This window comes from Octodon degus, unplaced genomic scaffold (genome assembly GCF_000260255.1).
Source record: "Octodon degus isolate 3935 unplaced genomic scaffold, OctDeg1.0 scaffold00221, whole genome shotgun sequence".
Lineage (NCBI taxonomy): Eukaryota > Metazoa > Chordata > Mammalia > Rodentia > Octodontidae > Octodon > Octodon degus.
In genome coordinates this window covers 878394-895649 of record NW_004524797.1, presented here as the reverse complement: position 1 = coordinate 895649, position 17256 = coordinate 878394, and the positions used below count along the sequence as shown (strand labels likewise).

Below are 17256 nucleotides of genomic sequence, written 5' to 3'. Positions count from 1 at the left end.
GAACCGGGGACTCAACTCAGATCCTTGTGCTTGCCAGGCAAGTGCTTATTCTACTGAGCTATTTCCCCAGCCCCCACATTTGTTTTTTGGTAGTACTGAGAAGTGAACTAAGGGCCTTGGCATTGAGCTATATCCCCAGTCGTTTTTCTTTTTTTACGTCTTAAGACTTAGCTAAATCACTAAGTTGCCCAGAATGGGCGGTTTATGATCCTTCCACAGCTTCCCAGAGTACTGGAGTTACAGGTGTGCACCACTACACCCAGCTTTATGTGTTATACTGTATCAGTGTGTAAATATGCAATCAAGGTACATTAAGAGACTGAGGGAGAAGTATTAGTACAGGCAAGTCAGGAGACAGTAACAGGAAATGGCAAACAGATCCTTGTAAGCAAAAGAGGAAGCAGCTGAAAAAGAGCAAATAAGAAATGTGCAGCGGTACACAGCCTGATACCTTCTAGAATGGGACAATACATTTTCATAAATGTAACTTTTAATGATCTTGAATCAAAAGAAAAAGTTTGGTATTTTCTAAGAAAATTACACATGTATACACACCCATACTAAAGATTAATAAGAGAATATGTGCATGAAGTTAAGCTCTAAAAATATATATAGAGAGAGATGTTTAAAGGATGCTAATCTATGTTTTGAAAGTTATTACAACATTCACAAGACCTGAGAAAAAATTCGGACAGAACAAAACTTTGTTTAAAACTGGTAGCATTACTATAATTCTAGGAAAACAGAAAGTAACTTGAATATCCTAGTAGGAGTCGGCAAACCACAGCCATGGGCCAATTCTACATTACCATCTGTTTTTGTAAAATAAAATTTTATTGGAACACAGTCAAACTTATTTGTTCACATGCATGGGTCCTTTTGAGCTACAGTGGCAAAGCTGAGTCAGTGTGTAGCTAGTCAATGTTTCCTGTATCTACTACTTGGCCCTTTAGAAAAAGGGCTGCTGATCCTGAACTGGAAGGATCTTCATCTGCCTGGCTTATTCTCAGAGCAGCTCTTGAGAACTAAGTGCTGGGAGGACATCAGGCAGGATTACAATGAAAGGCAATGCTGTTCCCCTCCAACACTAATGTACAATGATTTCAGAGTTTGTGAATCAATTAATGTGCTTACATGAGGTAGGTGCTCCTGATGCCTAAGAAAGCCCAGTCCTGTTAGTCCTAGGGAGAGCTGCTTTTGTATTAAATAACTGACTGAGTTTCCTAGTAGGCAGGGCCTCACCTACAGAAGCCGAGGTATCAGTTATTGCTCAACAGGGAAATAATGTAGTATCACCCCAGGCAAATAACCAGCACATTATACTGCTTTTCTCCTTGAAAAGACTGACTCCAAACCAGTTAAGACACAACTGTAAGTATGCATTATTTTCAGAGATTTAGTCAACTCTTTAAAGGAATGAGCCATTTACATCTCAATTATTTTCTAAAAATGAGTGCATAAAAATGCATACATCTTCTGACATTCATGTAATGATTTACCCAAGACCCTCTTCTAGTGTATTCCAGTACATAGGGCTGCCAAAGCTTTCCTGTGTGAGATTTCTGGCTTCTGACAAGGTACCTAAGAAATAATTTGAACATGCCAAATAGTGTACTAGAAAATGAAACCAAAGCAAGTAAACAAGCAATAAATTTCAAATGACTATAGTATTTTAGAATTGTTTAAAGTAGTTAAAATTGTGCTTTAAGCTTAACAGGCACAAAAAAACACAGATTACTTAGGATCCCAAATGTAATGTGTAATACATTGCTTAGGAAAATTACAACAGAAATGTAATTTCTACCTTACCAGAAATGTGACCTAAACTAATAGGCTAGCCATAATAAACATTAAACATTTTATTAACAATAATTTTGCTTGCCTTCTTAGAATTTAGAAGGGCTTTGGGGGATGATTTGGATGGCCCAGGTCTCTTAAAAAAGGTGTCCAAGGAAGTTTGAATTGATGCCTTCTTTGTCTCTCGATTAATGTCCCTGTAGCAAGCAGAGGCATTCACAATCATTGCATTGACTGTAAGAACTGGGCTCAACGTAGTGTTTAAAATGTATGTGGTTAATGAGGATGAGGATGGTGTATTTCCCCACTGAAGAAAACTTTCAGATGTCAAAATGGACCCAACATCTCCCCCCTTCACCTTTCCTCTATAGATTTCCTTTATTCCAAGTGAGAACATCAGGACACCAACTTAGTAACCCTAAGGAATTGGTACAACAAATATAATGGTGGGAGCTCAGGTTTCTCAAAATGCACCTGGTAAACCACTGTGGCTCTGCCATAAAGTGTGTGACTGTGGACAAGGGATTCAGCCTCTTTTCTAAAACTTAGCTTCCACTGTACACAAGGGGCCACACAGTTTCTATCCACCTTATAGAAATGCTTTCTGAAAACTACAGATAACATATTCAGTATAAAGCATCCAGTACAGCATATGATACGGACACACTAAAGGCTCTAAAAAAAGCAAATACAACAAAAATGATTTATCAACCCTCACTGGCTTTGACAACTAAGACTTTCACTGGGCCCTCGTATCTTACAGACCAAATCAGAAATTCTTAAGCAAACAGCTCTCACATAGTATTTGTTTCTGGTCAGCCTGTGTACTAAAATATGGATGCTAGCTTCTTTATTGAAGAAAACACAGGGTGCTATGAGAACCAAGCCAACAGCCAAGTACTGTCTGGTACACTGTTTAAAAGAGAGAAGGGATAAGAGGGAGCTGTTCTACGCTCACAAGTGACCAAGAATTAAGAAGCCTGTCGTTAATCAATAAACAAAAGGTTAGTATAGCCCACTATTCTAGGGGGCATAAGCACTTAATTTATTGCTCATTTTATTTTACTTAAATTTTTTTGGCAGAACTGGGGATTGAATTCAGACCCTTGAGCCACCTCCCCGACCCCTACTGCTCATTTTAGAATTTCCAACTTACAGAAATTTGGGTATAGAATAAATTTATAGGAAGAAAGCATAGATCTCAAGGGCTGTGGAATATACAGTGAACCTGGACCTGAATGCTGACTGCCATTTATCCCAATTACTTAAAACTCTCTACACTCTTTAAGTCTCTTTACACTTAGTTTCCTGATCTCCAATAGGAAGTCATTCTCTCTTCCAGGGTTATCTGAGGGCACAGTGAACAAATATTCAGGTCCTTGTATAGAGCAAAATTCAATAAATGTCTGCTTTACCATAGGAAATGGGGATTGATCTGGAAGAGAACAAAACCATTAAAAAATGAGGGGAGAAAAAAATCTCTTGGGACTACCTTTAAAAGAGCAAAATTTACAGCATGAGGGTGGGAAATAGGCTCACAACATTTATGAGAACTAATCTCTTAAACATAGTCCACTTAATGAAATGTAAAAATAAAGGGGATCAATGTAAAGTAATCAGAATTGCACTGCAGAGAAGTGTCAATTAACTAACTGCAAGAGAAGTAGACCTTATCGTGGCAGGAACTGCTCTTCATTAAAAGCCACAATTTTACTGTCCTCCCCAGAAGTATCAAGAAAGCATTCTTTACAAGTGATATGAAATTCACACATTTTAATATACTGTGATTTTAGAGCAGATAAGGGACAATGGAGAAAACGTCTTATTCTCTTGGCTCTATTCTTTGAAATTCGAGAAGGGAGCTCATACTGCTCTGCATTTGCCCTCCTCCCTAGCAGCCCATACCTGCCTGGGAAACTTCGTGGAGTTGTGCCTGACTGTTCCATCTACAATTCCATCTACAACTTCATATGGACTAGATTCTCATCAGCACAGCTTTCCAACCCAACAGCTGAAGGAAATGCATTACCACAGGTAAGCATGTCCTCTCCTGAATGAGGAAACTGAGGCCCAGAGAGAAGAAACAATTTGCCCAAGGTCACACAGTCAAATCTATAACCCAAGTGGTATTTAAACTCAGCTTTCTATGACTCATCCCAATCTATCAGGCTGAGGAAGATCTTAGGATTTCCACACAGAACTTTAGGAAATATTGATCAGTAGAGCACAAGATCAGGAATTTTAAGAGCTAAACTTAGTGGAGCTGTGCCTGACTGTTCCATGTACAATTCAGATAAGCTACCCAATTTCTGTAGTTTTAGCAAAAAGTACAGTATAAAATTTTGGCCTGGGGAAGTGGGGGGGGACCATGTTTAAGGCTACTATAAATGTGAATTTTAACAAGAATAGAAAACACCAGGGGCTGGTGAGATGGCTCAGTGGTCTAAAGCACCTACTTAGAACAAGCTTAGCAAAAAAAAAGGGACCGCAGTTCAATCCCCCAGCACCACATGCCAGCCAGTCCCGCCCCCTGGTGGGCTGTGCTGGCCACACACACAATTAAAAAAAAAAAAAAGAAAACACCAAATAATTCCCCTCTGAAGGAAGCCACAGGAATATACGCAATTAGGCTCTGACTTTTAATACTGGGACTCCTATAAAAAGCAAAACGCCACCATTTTCTCAATCATTAGTCCCAATCATTTCTCCCACTATAAATATGAAAATGAAAATGACCAATAACTCCCAGTTTCCAAATTCTCAGTCACTTACCAAAGGCTCCAAGGTGCTTATATCTTTCAGTTTATTTCCACTTAAGTTTAGGTGTGTGAGATTTGGAAGTTTTTCTGCTAACATGTCCAGACCTCCAAAGATTTTATTGTCACTGAGCTCAAGCTGCAAAAGAAAGCACACACAATACAGACACAAACATACATCACTAAGGTGGTATGAACAGTAAATACAGCTCTCAAATACTTATTAAAAAAAATCTGTCTCTACTAAAGCATGTTATGGGGCGGCAAGATATCTCAGCGGTCTAAATTGCCTGTTTAGGCAAGCTTAGGCAGATGCAAAGGACTGTGGTTCGATCCCCAGTGACACATGGTGCGCCAGCCCCACCCTCGGTGAGCTGAGCAGGGGAGGAAAAAAGCATGTTATGTCCAATTTGTTTGATTAAATTTAAAAATGTAATTTATAGATCCCAGAATCATTTGGAATAGGGATAGAGAACACAGTATTTTCTCAATCAGCTACTAAAAAGTTTGCTCAAAAACTGACCTCTAGTATCAGTGAATGTATTTCCTAACCTAAAAAAGTAGATCAAAACAAATTATAGCTGGGTGTGGTAATGTACACCTGTAATCCCAGTATTCAAAGTGTTGAAGCAGGAGGATAGCTGTAAGTTTGAGGCCATCCTGGACTAACAGTGAGTTCTAGGACAGGGGGACACAAGGCTGTGGGCCTGATCTTCAGTACCAAAAAGAAGTTTCAAAGGCAGCAGAGTAACAATCCAGGTTCACGAAGCGAGTTCCCTAACGGTCATTTCTTATAAGAACCAAGAATATACTCTAATTTCTAAGCTATAGATCCAACAGCACAGACAAGTAATGTGCCAAAAAAGGAAGACTTCATCAAGAAGTGTTAGAATCTTAAAGCACAAGAAACTGGAGCTTGAAGATCACTGTAGGTAACATCTAATCCAAGCTGTTTGCAGACAGGGGGGGGGGGGAATCATACCACACAACTGGTTCCAATTCTGTATTTTAAGTGCTAGCAATGGTTTATCCAACTACTACACAGTACTTACATGCTATGCACCACTCATGGCATTAGAAATACACTAACTCATTTGATCTCACAACTCTAAAGCATAGGAACTATCACCTTCATAGGATATAGCTCAGCAGCACAGCACCTGACTGACGTGCACTGAGTTTGACTCCTGGTTCCAAGGGGAAAAAAAAAAGTATTTTGGAAATCTATGATCTTTATACACTTTTAGAATCTCTTTCTTTTTTTTTTTTTTTTTTGCGGAACTGGGGATTGAACTCAGGCCCTTGCACTTGCCAGGCAAGTGCTTATTCTACTGAGCCATCTCCCCAGCCTCCACTTTTAGAATTTCTAAATTCATGTACTATACAAACTTCACATCCAACAAAAGTGTTATGTCTCAGGTCTTAGGCAAGTTCTGGAAATAAGTTTATGCATCCTTTGCCTAAACTTGATAATAAAAAAATTTTTTAAAGTGTGCCTTTGTTTAGAATAAAAATTCAACTAAGTTGCATATTATATAACATCTTTTCCTACACAATGAAAAAGGTACTGGTACTGATACAGAGCTGTGCTCAAGTTTGGATCTAACGCTAACCATTATAGCGGGTAGCCTAGGCAAATTACTGTCCCTTCTGGGGACTGCTGCTGTAATGAAGGCTTGGACTAGAAACAGTACCAAATTTTCTTCCAACTTTTGACACTTCTAGGGCTCTGTGACCAAACATAAAATATTTTTCTTAAGCATTTTGCTTCTTTTTTTCATTGTGCTGCTATGCAGTTTAAGGCTGGCCTTGGGCCCACTACAGTATGTAGCTCAGGCTGGCCTCAAATTTGCACTGATCTTCCTGCCTCAGTCTCCCAAACACTGGGATTACAGGTGCGCTTCATCATGCTCAGCTTACATTTTTTCCTTTTCTTGGGAGTGGGAGAAATGTGGTGGTGTACATAAGTGGTTTTAATTAGACTGTTAGAATATTAAAGAGACCATCAACTAGCATAGCAAAATATAATTTTGTTACACTGAATCTTTCTAGTCAATCACAACACACTTCAAATTTCCTATTCATTGAAAATCTTGTAATGAGCTTGGTGTGGTAGTGCGTGCCTGTAATTCCAGTATCTGGTAGGCAGAGGCAGGAGGATCACTGAACTATATACGGTGAGTTCAAGAATCATATGGAATACATAGTGAGTTCCTGTCTCAAAGAAAAACAAAAACAAGGTGGGCAGGCTGGTACACACCTATAATTCCAGCAGTTGGTAGGCAGAGGGGAGGAAGATAACCTCCAACTACTTAGTAAACTCAAGACCAACCTGAACTAAACTGAAAAACCCTGGCTCAAAACAAAACATATCAGCACGTAAGAACAAAATCTAGTAAACATTATAGTAAACTTTAAAAAAGTTTAACCAACTACCTACAAAATAATCCTTTTTGGGGGGTCTCCCCCCCCCAACCGGGGATTGAACTCAGGTCCTTGGGCTTGCCAGGCCAAGTGCTTATTCCATTGAGCTATCTCCCTGCCCTCCCCCCCTGGGGGGGGGTCTTTTTGACTGTTCGTTTTTTGAGTTTTTTTGAAACAGGGTCTCCTTATGCAGTTCAAGCTGGCCTTTAAACTCACTTTGTAGCCCAGGCTGGTCTCAAACTCACAATGATCCTCCTGAGCATTGGGATTACAGGTATGCATCACCATGCCCAGCCCTTTTGGGTCTTTTTGAAATAGGGTTTCACTACACAGTTCAGGCTGACCCTAAACTCACTGTGTAGTCCAGGCTCGCCTTGAATTTGCAGTGATCCTCCTCATTCAGCCTCCCAAGTGCTGAGATCACAGGCATGTGTGCTACCACCTCTGGCTACAAAATTATTGATGAGTATCTAACATTATTTCCAAACATCACACAGACTTTGCAAGGTCAAATAGTATCACAACTGTATTGCTGATGAAAATGAACTTAAGGAGGTGAGGCACCTTGTAGAAGATCACCCACAAAAGCAGCAACAGAGGCTGAGGTATAGCTCAGTGGTAAAGCACTTGCTAACGTTATGACAAGCCTTGGATTCAACACCCAGCATTTTTTTTTTTTTTTTAATTTTTATTTTTTAAAGGAACCAGCAGAGAGCTACAATCTAGTCCCCTATCTACCCAGTTCCAAAGACCTTGTGCTTTCCAATACACTAAGTTCTTCCTTACAGGCAAAGCCATATACTTCCCCTTCCCAAGTTAGTTGTCTTTTACTTGAAGAAAAAGTACTTACCTTTTTCAATTTAGGTAATGTGGGGAGATTTGAAACTGAAAGCAAGCACACATTTATTAAACTGAGGAACTCTAGGTTTGCAAATTCAGCTGTTAAGCCCTCAATTTTTCCATCATTTGATTTGCAATTGTCCAAGACAAGTTCTCGAACCTGAAGATATCAACAAAAAAGAAGCAAGCTTTTAAAGTCACAGGAACAAAGAACAAAAACAAAAATTCCAACAAGTACCCCTCAAAAAACAAACAACATACTACTTAGATAAGGAAACTGCAATTCTCAATATATAGAATGAAACATGCTTTTTAAATTCTTCTTCCCAAGTTTGTTTCTCAAAAAGGACTTTATCTGAATTAAATGCAAGTACACATGAAGGCACCCTTTTAGACATTCTTAAAGCCTAAGACAGAACACAGAACAGAGGAAAGCTTTACTTTTCCTATCAAGAAGTTCTGGCTTTAGCCAGTTTCTGCACTAACACGCTTTCCAACTCTAAATCTATTTATCTTTATCAAGATTTTTTCAATGGAAAAAATTAAGATGCTAGAGTTCTTAATTCAAAATAAAAGGCCTGGGGCTGGGAAGATAGCTGAATAGAATAAGCGCTTGCTTGGCAAGAAGAAGGTCCATTAGGGTTACATGTGAGAAAGAAAGACCTTTTAAGAATAGACAACTAAAAAAAGAAAAAGAATAGAGAACTATTTTTTCTTTTCTTTTCTTATCTTTTCTTTTCGAGGTACCAGGGATTGAACTCAGGACCTTGCACTCGCCAGGCAAGCACTTATTCTACTGAGCCATCTCCCCGGGCTTTAGTGAACTGTTAAGACATTAAATCAGGTTCCTTTTTTGGCCTTAAGTATTCAAATAATCCATCCACCATCCAAAGGCTATCACCACAGCCCATGCACCATGATAATCCTTACTGCTTCCCTAGCTGTGTGGCAGACTCATGAAACCTGCAACTTTAATGCCCCACAAAGGCATTCTGAGGTCTATCTATGCTTAGCAGCACTGAACCAATAGGGATGTAAAAGGGAGATGCTGAAAAGCGTAAAAGAGACCATTAGCTAGTGACAATGTTTTTACCTTCCCACACAAATCCAAGGACGCCACTCTAGTAACTGCAAAAATTAAGAGTATTCATTTGATTGTATTTGTACTCCTGCCTCCCCCATCACTCACAAGGAAACATACCTAGATTTGTATCTACACCACTATTGGTGTGTCATCACTTCTTGCTACCCTGTCTACCTTGCTACCCTCCAGAAGCCTTGGCTTCCTTCAGGATGCATGCAGCCCTATTATACCTTCTATATCTTCCTTTCTTTCCTCCATTTTTCTCTGAAAACTCAAGGGGAAAACTATGTGACCAGAGCTGAGCTCTAGAGACACTAAAGTCAAATCCTGCCTCTGCCATTTGGAATCTGTGTGATCTTAAGGTAAGTCATGTACCTTCTTTGGTAACCTATTTTCCTGTAAAGTGGAAATAACATGTACCTTGTGAAACTGTTCTAGAATAATGCCTGAGACACAGAAAATATTCAGAAAGTCTTTGGGGACAGGAAATCCAGGGAGATATGAGACACCTGCTGAAGCTTGGTGTGGTGGCACAAACCTGTAACCCTAGCACTACTCAAGAGGCTGAGACAAGAGGATGGTAGGAAGGAGTACACAGCGAGACCCTGGTCTCAAAACAAAAACAAAAACAAACACCAAAACAAAAAACCCCCAACAACAAGAGCTACCTAGGGCTGGTGAGATGGCTCAGTGGTCTAAAGCACCTACTTAGAACAAGCTTAGCAAAGCACAGGGACCACGGTTCAATCCCCCAGCACCACATGCCAGCCAGCCCTGCCGCCTGGTGGGCTGAGCTGGCCACACACACACACACAAATAAAATTTAAAAAAAAAAAAACAAAACAAAACAAAACAAAACAAGAGCTACCTGTTGTTTATATACATCTGCACTAACTTCTCACAAGCATGTATTTCTTGTTCTATTTTCTGGTGTTTCTGAGACAGGGTCTCAGTATATAGTTTAGGCTGGTCTTGGACTCACCATACAGCCCAGGCTGGCCTTGAACTCACAGGGACCCTTCTCCTGAGCACTGGGATTACAGGTATGCAATAACAACAGATGGTGTTTTCTACTTAACTACTTTCAACAATGTGACTATTCATCTATTTTTAAAGTATAGTTTTAAAATAGCCTCTGCAGCTGGCTAGGTGGTACATGCCTATAATTTCAGCACCCTGAGAGACCTAGGCAGGAAGATAGCAAGTTCAAACCCAGTTTAGGCAACCTAAGTAAGATGTCTCATTTAAAAAATGGCTGGGAACGCAGCTTGGCGCATGTCAGTGCATGCACATACACACCACCATACACTGCAGTCAGACATGGAAGGCCCTAGATTCAATCCTAAACACCAAAGACACACAAAAAACTGTCACTGCTAGATTATGCCTTTCCTGTCAGGCTCATGTCTATTCTAGTTGCCACTCAATCAGCACTAAAAAAATGTTACTCATTACTACACTATTAATATTACAGCGTGTATTTTAATTTATTGATAGGTTAAAAGAATATGAACATTTGAGTATCTGCTACTAAGATTTAAAATGTCAGTTTCTTTAGGGTTAGGGTTAGGGTCAGGGCTGGGGCAAAAAATTTTTTAAAAATGTCAATTTCTTAAAACTTACTGCAAATGTTTTCTCTAACTGAATTCTTTATCTCTTGACTATGAAAATTCTAGGTATTTGCATGTATCCTGAGGATCTCATCTATTTGTTTTTACCCAATGTGAAACACTGACAAATAGACAAATCATAAAAAATACAAAGTCAGTAAACAAAAGGTGTTCTGCTACAAGTTTTAAAAAGGTACACTCAACATTTAAATGTTATCTTTTTTTGGGGGGGCGGTAAGGGGGGAGAATGTCATACTAGGGACTGAATGCAGAGCTTCTGCACTGAACTAAATCCCCAGACCTTTTATTTACTATTATTTTGAGCCTACTCTTGCTAAGCTGCCAAACCACCTAAACTAGACTCAAACTTACAATCCTCCTGCCTCAGCCTTAAGCGCTGGGATTACAGGCACACAGCACTTCATCCTATGGCTAGTCTGTTCTTATTACAGATGGGATAGATCTTTTCGGATCACAGAAGGCTAAGAGGCATATAGAGGAAGAAGAGATTCCAAGAGGGAGAATGAGAATTTCAGGGAATACATGCTTGAAACCTTTAACTTCTCAGTAGACATCTACTACATTTACTGGGGTAAGTAGGACAGAGGCCATTAAGGCTAAAAATGCTGTCTGGATGGGCGTTGTGGCAAATGCCTATAATCCCAGCACTCAGGAAGCCTACACAGGAGGATCTCTGCAAGTTGGGGCCAGTCTGAACTACATAGCAAGACTTTGCAAAAAAAAAAAAAAAAAAAACACGCAAGCAAGTACAGTGAAAGCCTGTCCTTTGACTTTTCCATTAAGACTAAGAAAGTAATGTGTTACCCCCGAGGAGATCTTCAAAGGCCCAGTAACATGAACTACTGGGAAAGAGAGTAGGGATTACTGCATAAAGTCGAGATCACAGCAGACTCACTAAGGACTATACTCAAATACAGCAGGTATGAAAGCCCCACTCACAGCCTTCCAGCTTGTTTAAAGTCTTAAATACAATTTTTGCAAAAGATGTTCTGTTCTCAGATAGTTTTAGCAAGAAGCAGCAATTGTGGACAAGGGAAGAAAAAAATTCCCTTACTGTAAAAATCAATGCCTTGAACCTATAAATTAACTGATGAGACTGATTAATAGGAAAAAAGTACAACATGCATACATATTTACATACATATTAACTTATAAAGAACTCAAAGGTAGAATTTCTGGGATCTATCTATCTATCTATCTTAGGATTGTGAAGAGAAAACTCCCTTGGGAAGAACTAATAGAAAAAAATTGTGCTAGTGTGCACACAACCTGGATCCTAACACTCCAGAGCACTAGACAGGACTGTTTGAGGACAGCTTGGGCTATGTAGTTTATAACCAGTCTGTTTTACAATGTGAGATTGACTCAAGAAAGTTTTTACAGTGTTTACCTACACAGATTTGAGTGGTCTGCCTTAATAGACCTTAAAACTACTCCTGCCCCCAAAGGTATATGCGCAAGACACATTTTGATCTTGGTCTCCGGGGACCAGAGGGACCCAAAAGTTACTTTCTCAGTATTCATTTATTGTGCTTGCTTTTAGGAAGGTAAGCTAGAAATAGGCCTCTTTGTTGAATCTCTAATGTCTTCCATTTAAAATCTTCATACCAAACTCCAGGTCCCCACAGAGGTAACAACTAAGCCTTCCTTTTCTCCTATTCTTTCTGTTACAAAGATATCCACATTGCTTTGCATGGAAGAGAACAGCTTTGAAAGAGGGCACTTCTGAACAGCTGGTGGGACTTAGCCAATAAAATTCCTCTCCCAGTGGAGATTCAGAATAAACCAGAGATTCTAATTCCTACTTTTTTCTTACCACATTCCAAATCATCCCAGGACTGCTATCCAGTAAAGGCAGGCTAGGTAGGTACTTGCACAATTGTGTGTACAACTTAGGGAAGTATTTTGTTCAAGACCATTAGTTGCCTGCTGAAAGACAGTTTAACTTTTGGGACTAAATTCACACTTTCCATTCTTTCTTTTTTACCTCTCATTCTCCAATTGAACTTGCTTTTTCTCAAGCATGAATAAGACAAACACCTAAAAAACAAACCATACTTCCCAACTCTTGTGTTTACTTTTTCACTGAAAAGTCTTAATTGCAATGTGGTCACATAAGACCTTTCCCCCTTTTCTTGTCACTTGCCACTCCCCCAGCCCCTATGAAAAGATCAATTTTACCTAACTGGTTGAGGGACTTCCCCAATTACTTATGTTTTTGTCCTAAGAGGGAGACAAGTATAGATGAATTAAATATTGAGATATCAATTCCTTTACTTAGAAAATTAACATATGATCACCACAGTAAGTAAAACCCTACAGCTTTTACCAGTTGCCATCATTTTGAACCAATGTTCAAACCTTCTACTCTCTTAAAGAATATTACCAGAACAGATTTATACTCGTGGTTCTCCAATGTCTTTAGGTAGCCAAAACACCCATATCATACTGGGTGATATACAAAAGAGAGAATATGTTTTTTCTTTTTGGTATTTGGGACTGAACATAGCTTCTTTGCAGTGAGCTCTTTTAAAAAATAATTTTATCGGGGCCGGGGAGATGGCTCAGTGCAATAAGTGCTTCCTCGGCAAGCACAAGGGCCTGAATTCAATCCCCAGTTCTGCAAAATAAATAATTAATTAATTTATCTTTGAGAGAGGATCTAAGTTTCCTGGGCTGGCAAACTTCTTCCTGCCTCAGCCTCTGAGGGCAAAGAAAAGAACAATTCTCTCTCTCTTTTTTTTTTTTTTTGGCGGAACCGGGGATTGAACTCAGGCCCTTGCGCTTGCTAGGGAAGTGCTTATTCCACTGAGCCATCTCCCTGGCCTGAAAGGAACAATCCTCAAAAGCAGTTTGGCAGAAAAATCTCCAATCAAAAAGGCTTCTTAAATAATGATCTATGAGGGCGGCCAAATAGCTCAGCAGATTAAAGAGCCTGCAAGCAGGTACAGGGGGCAGGAGTTCGATCCTGGGGATTGTCATGCCAGTCCCGCCCCTGGAGTGCACTGAGACAGCAATTGAGACTGGGCATGCTGGTGTGGGCCTGTAATCCCAGCTCTTAGAAGAGCTGTGAACAGGCATATCACTGAGTCTGATCTAGTAGTGAGACCCTGAACACCCTGCAGACCCATCCCTAAAATTAAAAAAAAAAAAAAAAAAAATCTATACAGACATTAACAATGAGGTTATAAACTGTGTTTAGTGGCCCACACTTGTAATCCCAGTACCGCTAGCACTCAGAATGAGGCAGGAGGATCACTGTGAGTTGAGGCCAGCCTGCACCTACATACTGAGACTCTCAAAAAACGATATTGAAAACCAACCATTTAAGTTGTAAAATACTGAACTGACAGAGATAAAGACACTGTATTAATTTTAAAAACATAGTCAGGCATCCTAGATTTTGGGAAACAGGCCAAAGGATGGGAAGTTCCAGCCCAGCCCAGCCCAGCCCAGGCAACTGAGCAAGATCTTTTTTCAAAATAAAGAAGAAATAGAGATACAGCTCAGTGTGAAGGCCCCTAATTTTCAGTACCAACAGTCGGGGTGGGGAAGACCAAGACAACATACACATGAATCAAAGTTTGAAAAAAAAAAAAAAAAAAAAAAGGATAAAATAAAACACCTTGGCAGACAACTCACCCAAAATGTATAGAGGCAGGATGTATGTGTGATTTCTTCTTTTTACAAGTGTGTATGTGCTGTCTTTCTGGCTTACCTGCATCTAATTTTTCTCGAACAAAGATACTGATTTATACAATGGAAACAGACAATTGGTTGCTATGCAACCAATCAGCATATCCAATTGAGTTCAAAATTGTATCAGTAAACAATAGATGCTGGGAGGGGGGGCAAAAAGGCATAAGCTACAGAAAATCCAATTTCTTCTCCCAGCGAACTAAGACTATGAAACACTATTCTTAGTAAAGACTGTATGAAACCTCATAATCTAGTATGTTGGCGTCAGCAGGCTGTTTACTACTAAAAGCTTAAGAGGTTCACCATCACTGGTCTAGCACATACTACATTCACAGGGTACCTAGATTTTTTTTTTTAACCGTAGGAAAAAACTACTTGGTTAACTTCGAATGACAAATTTTAACAGTTGTCCCTAGATGCAGGTGCTCAAGGTAACACATCATGTCTATTTAATGAGAACTTCATAAGAAAGAGCAGATATTACCAATTTTGGAACACAACTAAATTTGGTCTACATTTTGCTACTACTGGGTGTGGTAGTGCACTCCTCTAATACCAGCACTAAGGCGGAGGCAGAAGGGTCACTGTATTCAAGGCCAGCATGAACTACATGAGATACTGCCTCAAAAAAAAAACTAAGACAGTCTTGCTACCACTACATGTGAGTACCTTCTCACCTTATGAACAATACCAATAATTTCTGTGATGTACTTGGCATGTTCCAGCACTGCCAATTTACTTTCAACAGCCTGGCATGGTGGTACTCACCCTATGATCCCAGCACTTAAGAGGAGGTGGAGGAAGACCACTGCAAGTTTGAGGGGAGCCTGAGTACACAGTGAGTTCAACGACAGTCTGAACTGTCTCAAAAATGAAACAAAAAAAGCCAAAATAATTTATTCTCAACAAAATAAGTTCATACAAAATGTTTCATAGGACTGGAAATGCACTTCATTGCTAAGATTAGTTCACTTAGCATAGATGAGGCCCTGGGTTCAACCCCAGCATAAAAAACACCCCCCCCCCAAAAAAACCACCAAACATCCTTGCCTATAAAACTGCTGAACTTGACAGTGACAGTCATTATTATTTTAAAATGCTAGGTCTCTTATTCCCACTATGAGACTACAACAATTTAAAAGTTGTTTTTGAACTTAGAAAAAGTTGAATTGTTATTTATGATCCCTCCTCCCCATGAGCAAACCTGTAGTTTGTAAGGAACAGAGACAGTAGCCTGGACTCTCGTACTATGGCCAGTAAAACACAAGAAGCTAAACAAAAGTGTTAACTGGGGTCTTATTCTAGTCCCAATACAAAATACAAACACCATTATCCATACTAAAAGCCTGTGACTTTGAAATCAAGGGTCAACTATGGGATACATAATCCGGTATTTCATTCAAACCAGAACAGTGCATTCCATGAAACAGTGGGATTTTCCTGTTTCCCCAATGACAGAAGTCTGCAGGGCCCAGAGATCAATCCTACCTAACAGCCAACAGATCAATGATTTCTGTGGCTTAAACAAATTTAAACTACATCATGCAAAAGGTGTGGTGTGACTAGCTGATTTAATTTAAATGGGCCATCTTGGAACTTTTCATTTGCCTTTTAAAGATGATGTCTTTCTTTTTTTTTTTCCTGGCGGAACCAGGGACTGAACTCAAGCCCTTGAGCTTATTCTACTGAGCCATCTCCCTGGCCCCAAGATGATGTCTTTGTGCAAAAGTACTTTCAAACTCCACGTGACTTTTTTTCTTTAAATCTACAGCATTTCTTTCTGAGAAGTTTTAGGTAAAGCTGTCCCACAGACAAGGCAACCTAATTGTCAGAGGACTTCCTCCCACCAGCCCCACCATCTTGGCTGCATCTCAGGCCACTTTCCCTCTAACCAGCACGTGCTCCAGGGCTAATTTTTCCCAAGTAGTGACTACTTCCTGTCTGTGCATACTATAATCAAATATTTAATAAGCCAACGAGTTCTCAGAAGTCAGTGATGTCCAACGCAGTGTCCACTAACTAACCACTTGTTGCTTTGGGATACTCCAAATGTATGTAAAATAACCCACATTTTTTTTTTACTTTTTAGACACACGTGTCTGGCCCATTTTTGACGAGAGTTGGAAAAATTAACACCAGCATATGCACACACTTTTAAAAACAATGTTAATTCATATATTATACAAAACACCACGCAAGCCTGCTATATTCCCTAGAGAACAAAAATCTATGAACACTGTAATGGGCCTTTAGACTGAGCAAAGAGGGAGCACGCTAAGAAAGGGCTCAGCACCTGGCTACACCCTCAGCCCCAAATTTTGATTTTGAAGCATTCTGAAGACCCACGTGTGTACTTTTCTTATGTGAAATTTGGCTACACCTAGTCACCCCCCCCCCTTTTACTGATTTGTACGTTAGAGTTCGTACGTAAAACTCAAGGCGCGAACGCATCCCCTCAAGCAGCACACCCGACGTGTGGCCCACCACCGACTCCACCAGCACGTGGCGAGCACAAAATGTCTGACTGCCGCCTCTGGGAGCGCGCCGGAGGCGCCCCAGTCCCGCCCCTCCTCGGGCCCCCGCCGGCCGCCGCCCCGCACCCCGGCGGCGGCTCCAGGGCCATGGGACGGGGACACAAAGCTCGCGGGCTGCACCTGGCCGGCTTCCCATAAGTTCGCAACTTACTAACCACCGCCACCTGCGGGCGCGAACTGCGGCCTCCCGCAGGCCGGGCGGTCGGGGCTCCCTGGCCCTCGGCCCGGCAGCCGCTCACTCGCAGGGGCCGGGGCGCCCCGCCTGGAGGAAGCGGACGTGCGCGTCTCCTAGGCCGCCCGCACACGCGGTCTCGAGCACGTGCGTGGCAGAGGCGCCAAAGCCGGCGCGCCCGCCTGGGCAGCACCGGGCGGAGACGGCGGCCGTCGCCCTTTTAAGGAGGGGAGGGGGCCGGTGCGTGCCCGCGGGGAGGACTCGGCGGCGGCCGAGCGCGGTTCCCGGCGAAGCGCGCCGGAGGCGGCGGGCGGGCCCG

At 41.0% G+C, this 17256-nt stretch overlaps 1 protein-coding gene across 3 annotated transcripts in view; it reads right to left on the bottom strand.

Moving 5' to 3' along the window:
- Positions 1-17256, bottom strand: part of Anp32b (acidic nuclear phosphoprotein 32 family member B) — a 26419-nt gene that overhangs the window by 8244 nt on the left and 919 nt on the right. For all 3 annotated transcript variants that reach the window (XM_023705470.1, XM_023705467.1, XM_023705468.1), the window contains exons 2-3: positions 7828-7977; positions 4570-4692 (exon numbers count right to left, since the gene is read on the bottom strand). In XM_023705470.1, the coding sequence (XP_023561238.1) occupies positions 4570-4692; positions 7828-7977 (273 nt within the window). The remainder of the gene's footprint in view (positions 1-4569; positions 4693-7827; positions 7978-17256) is intronic.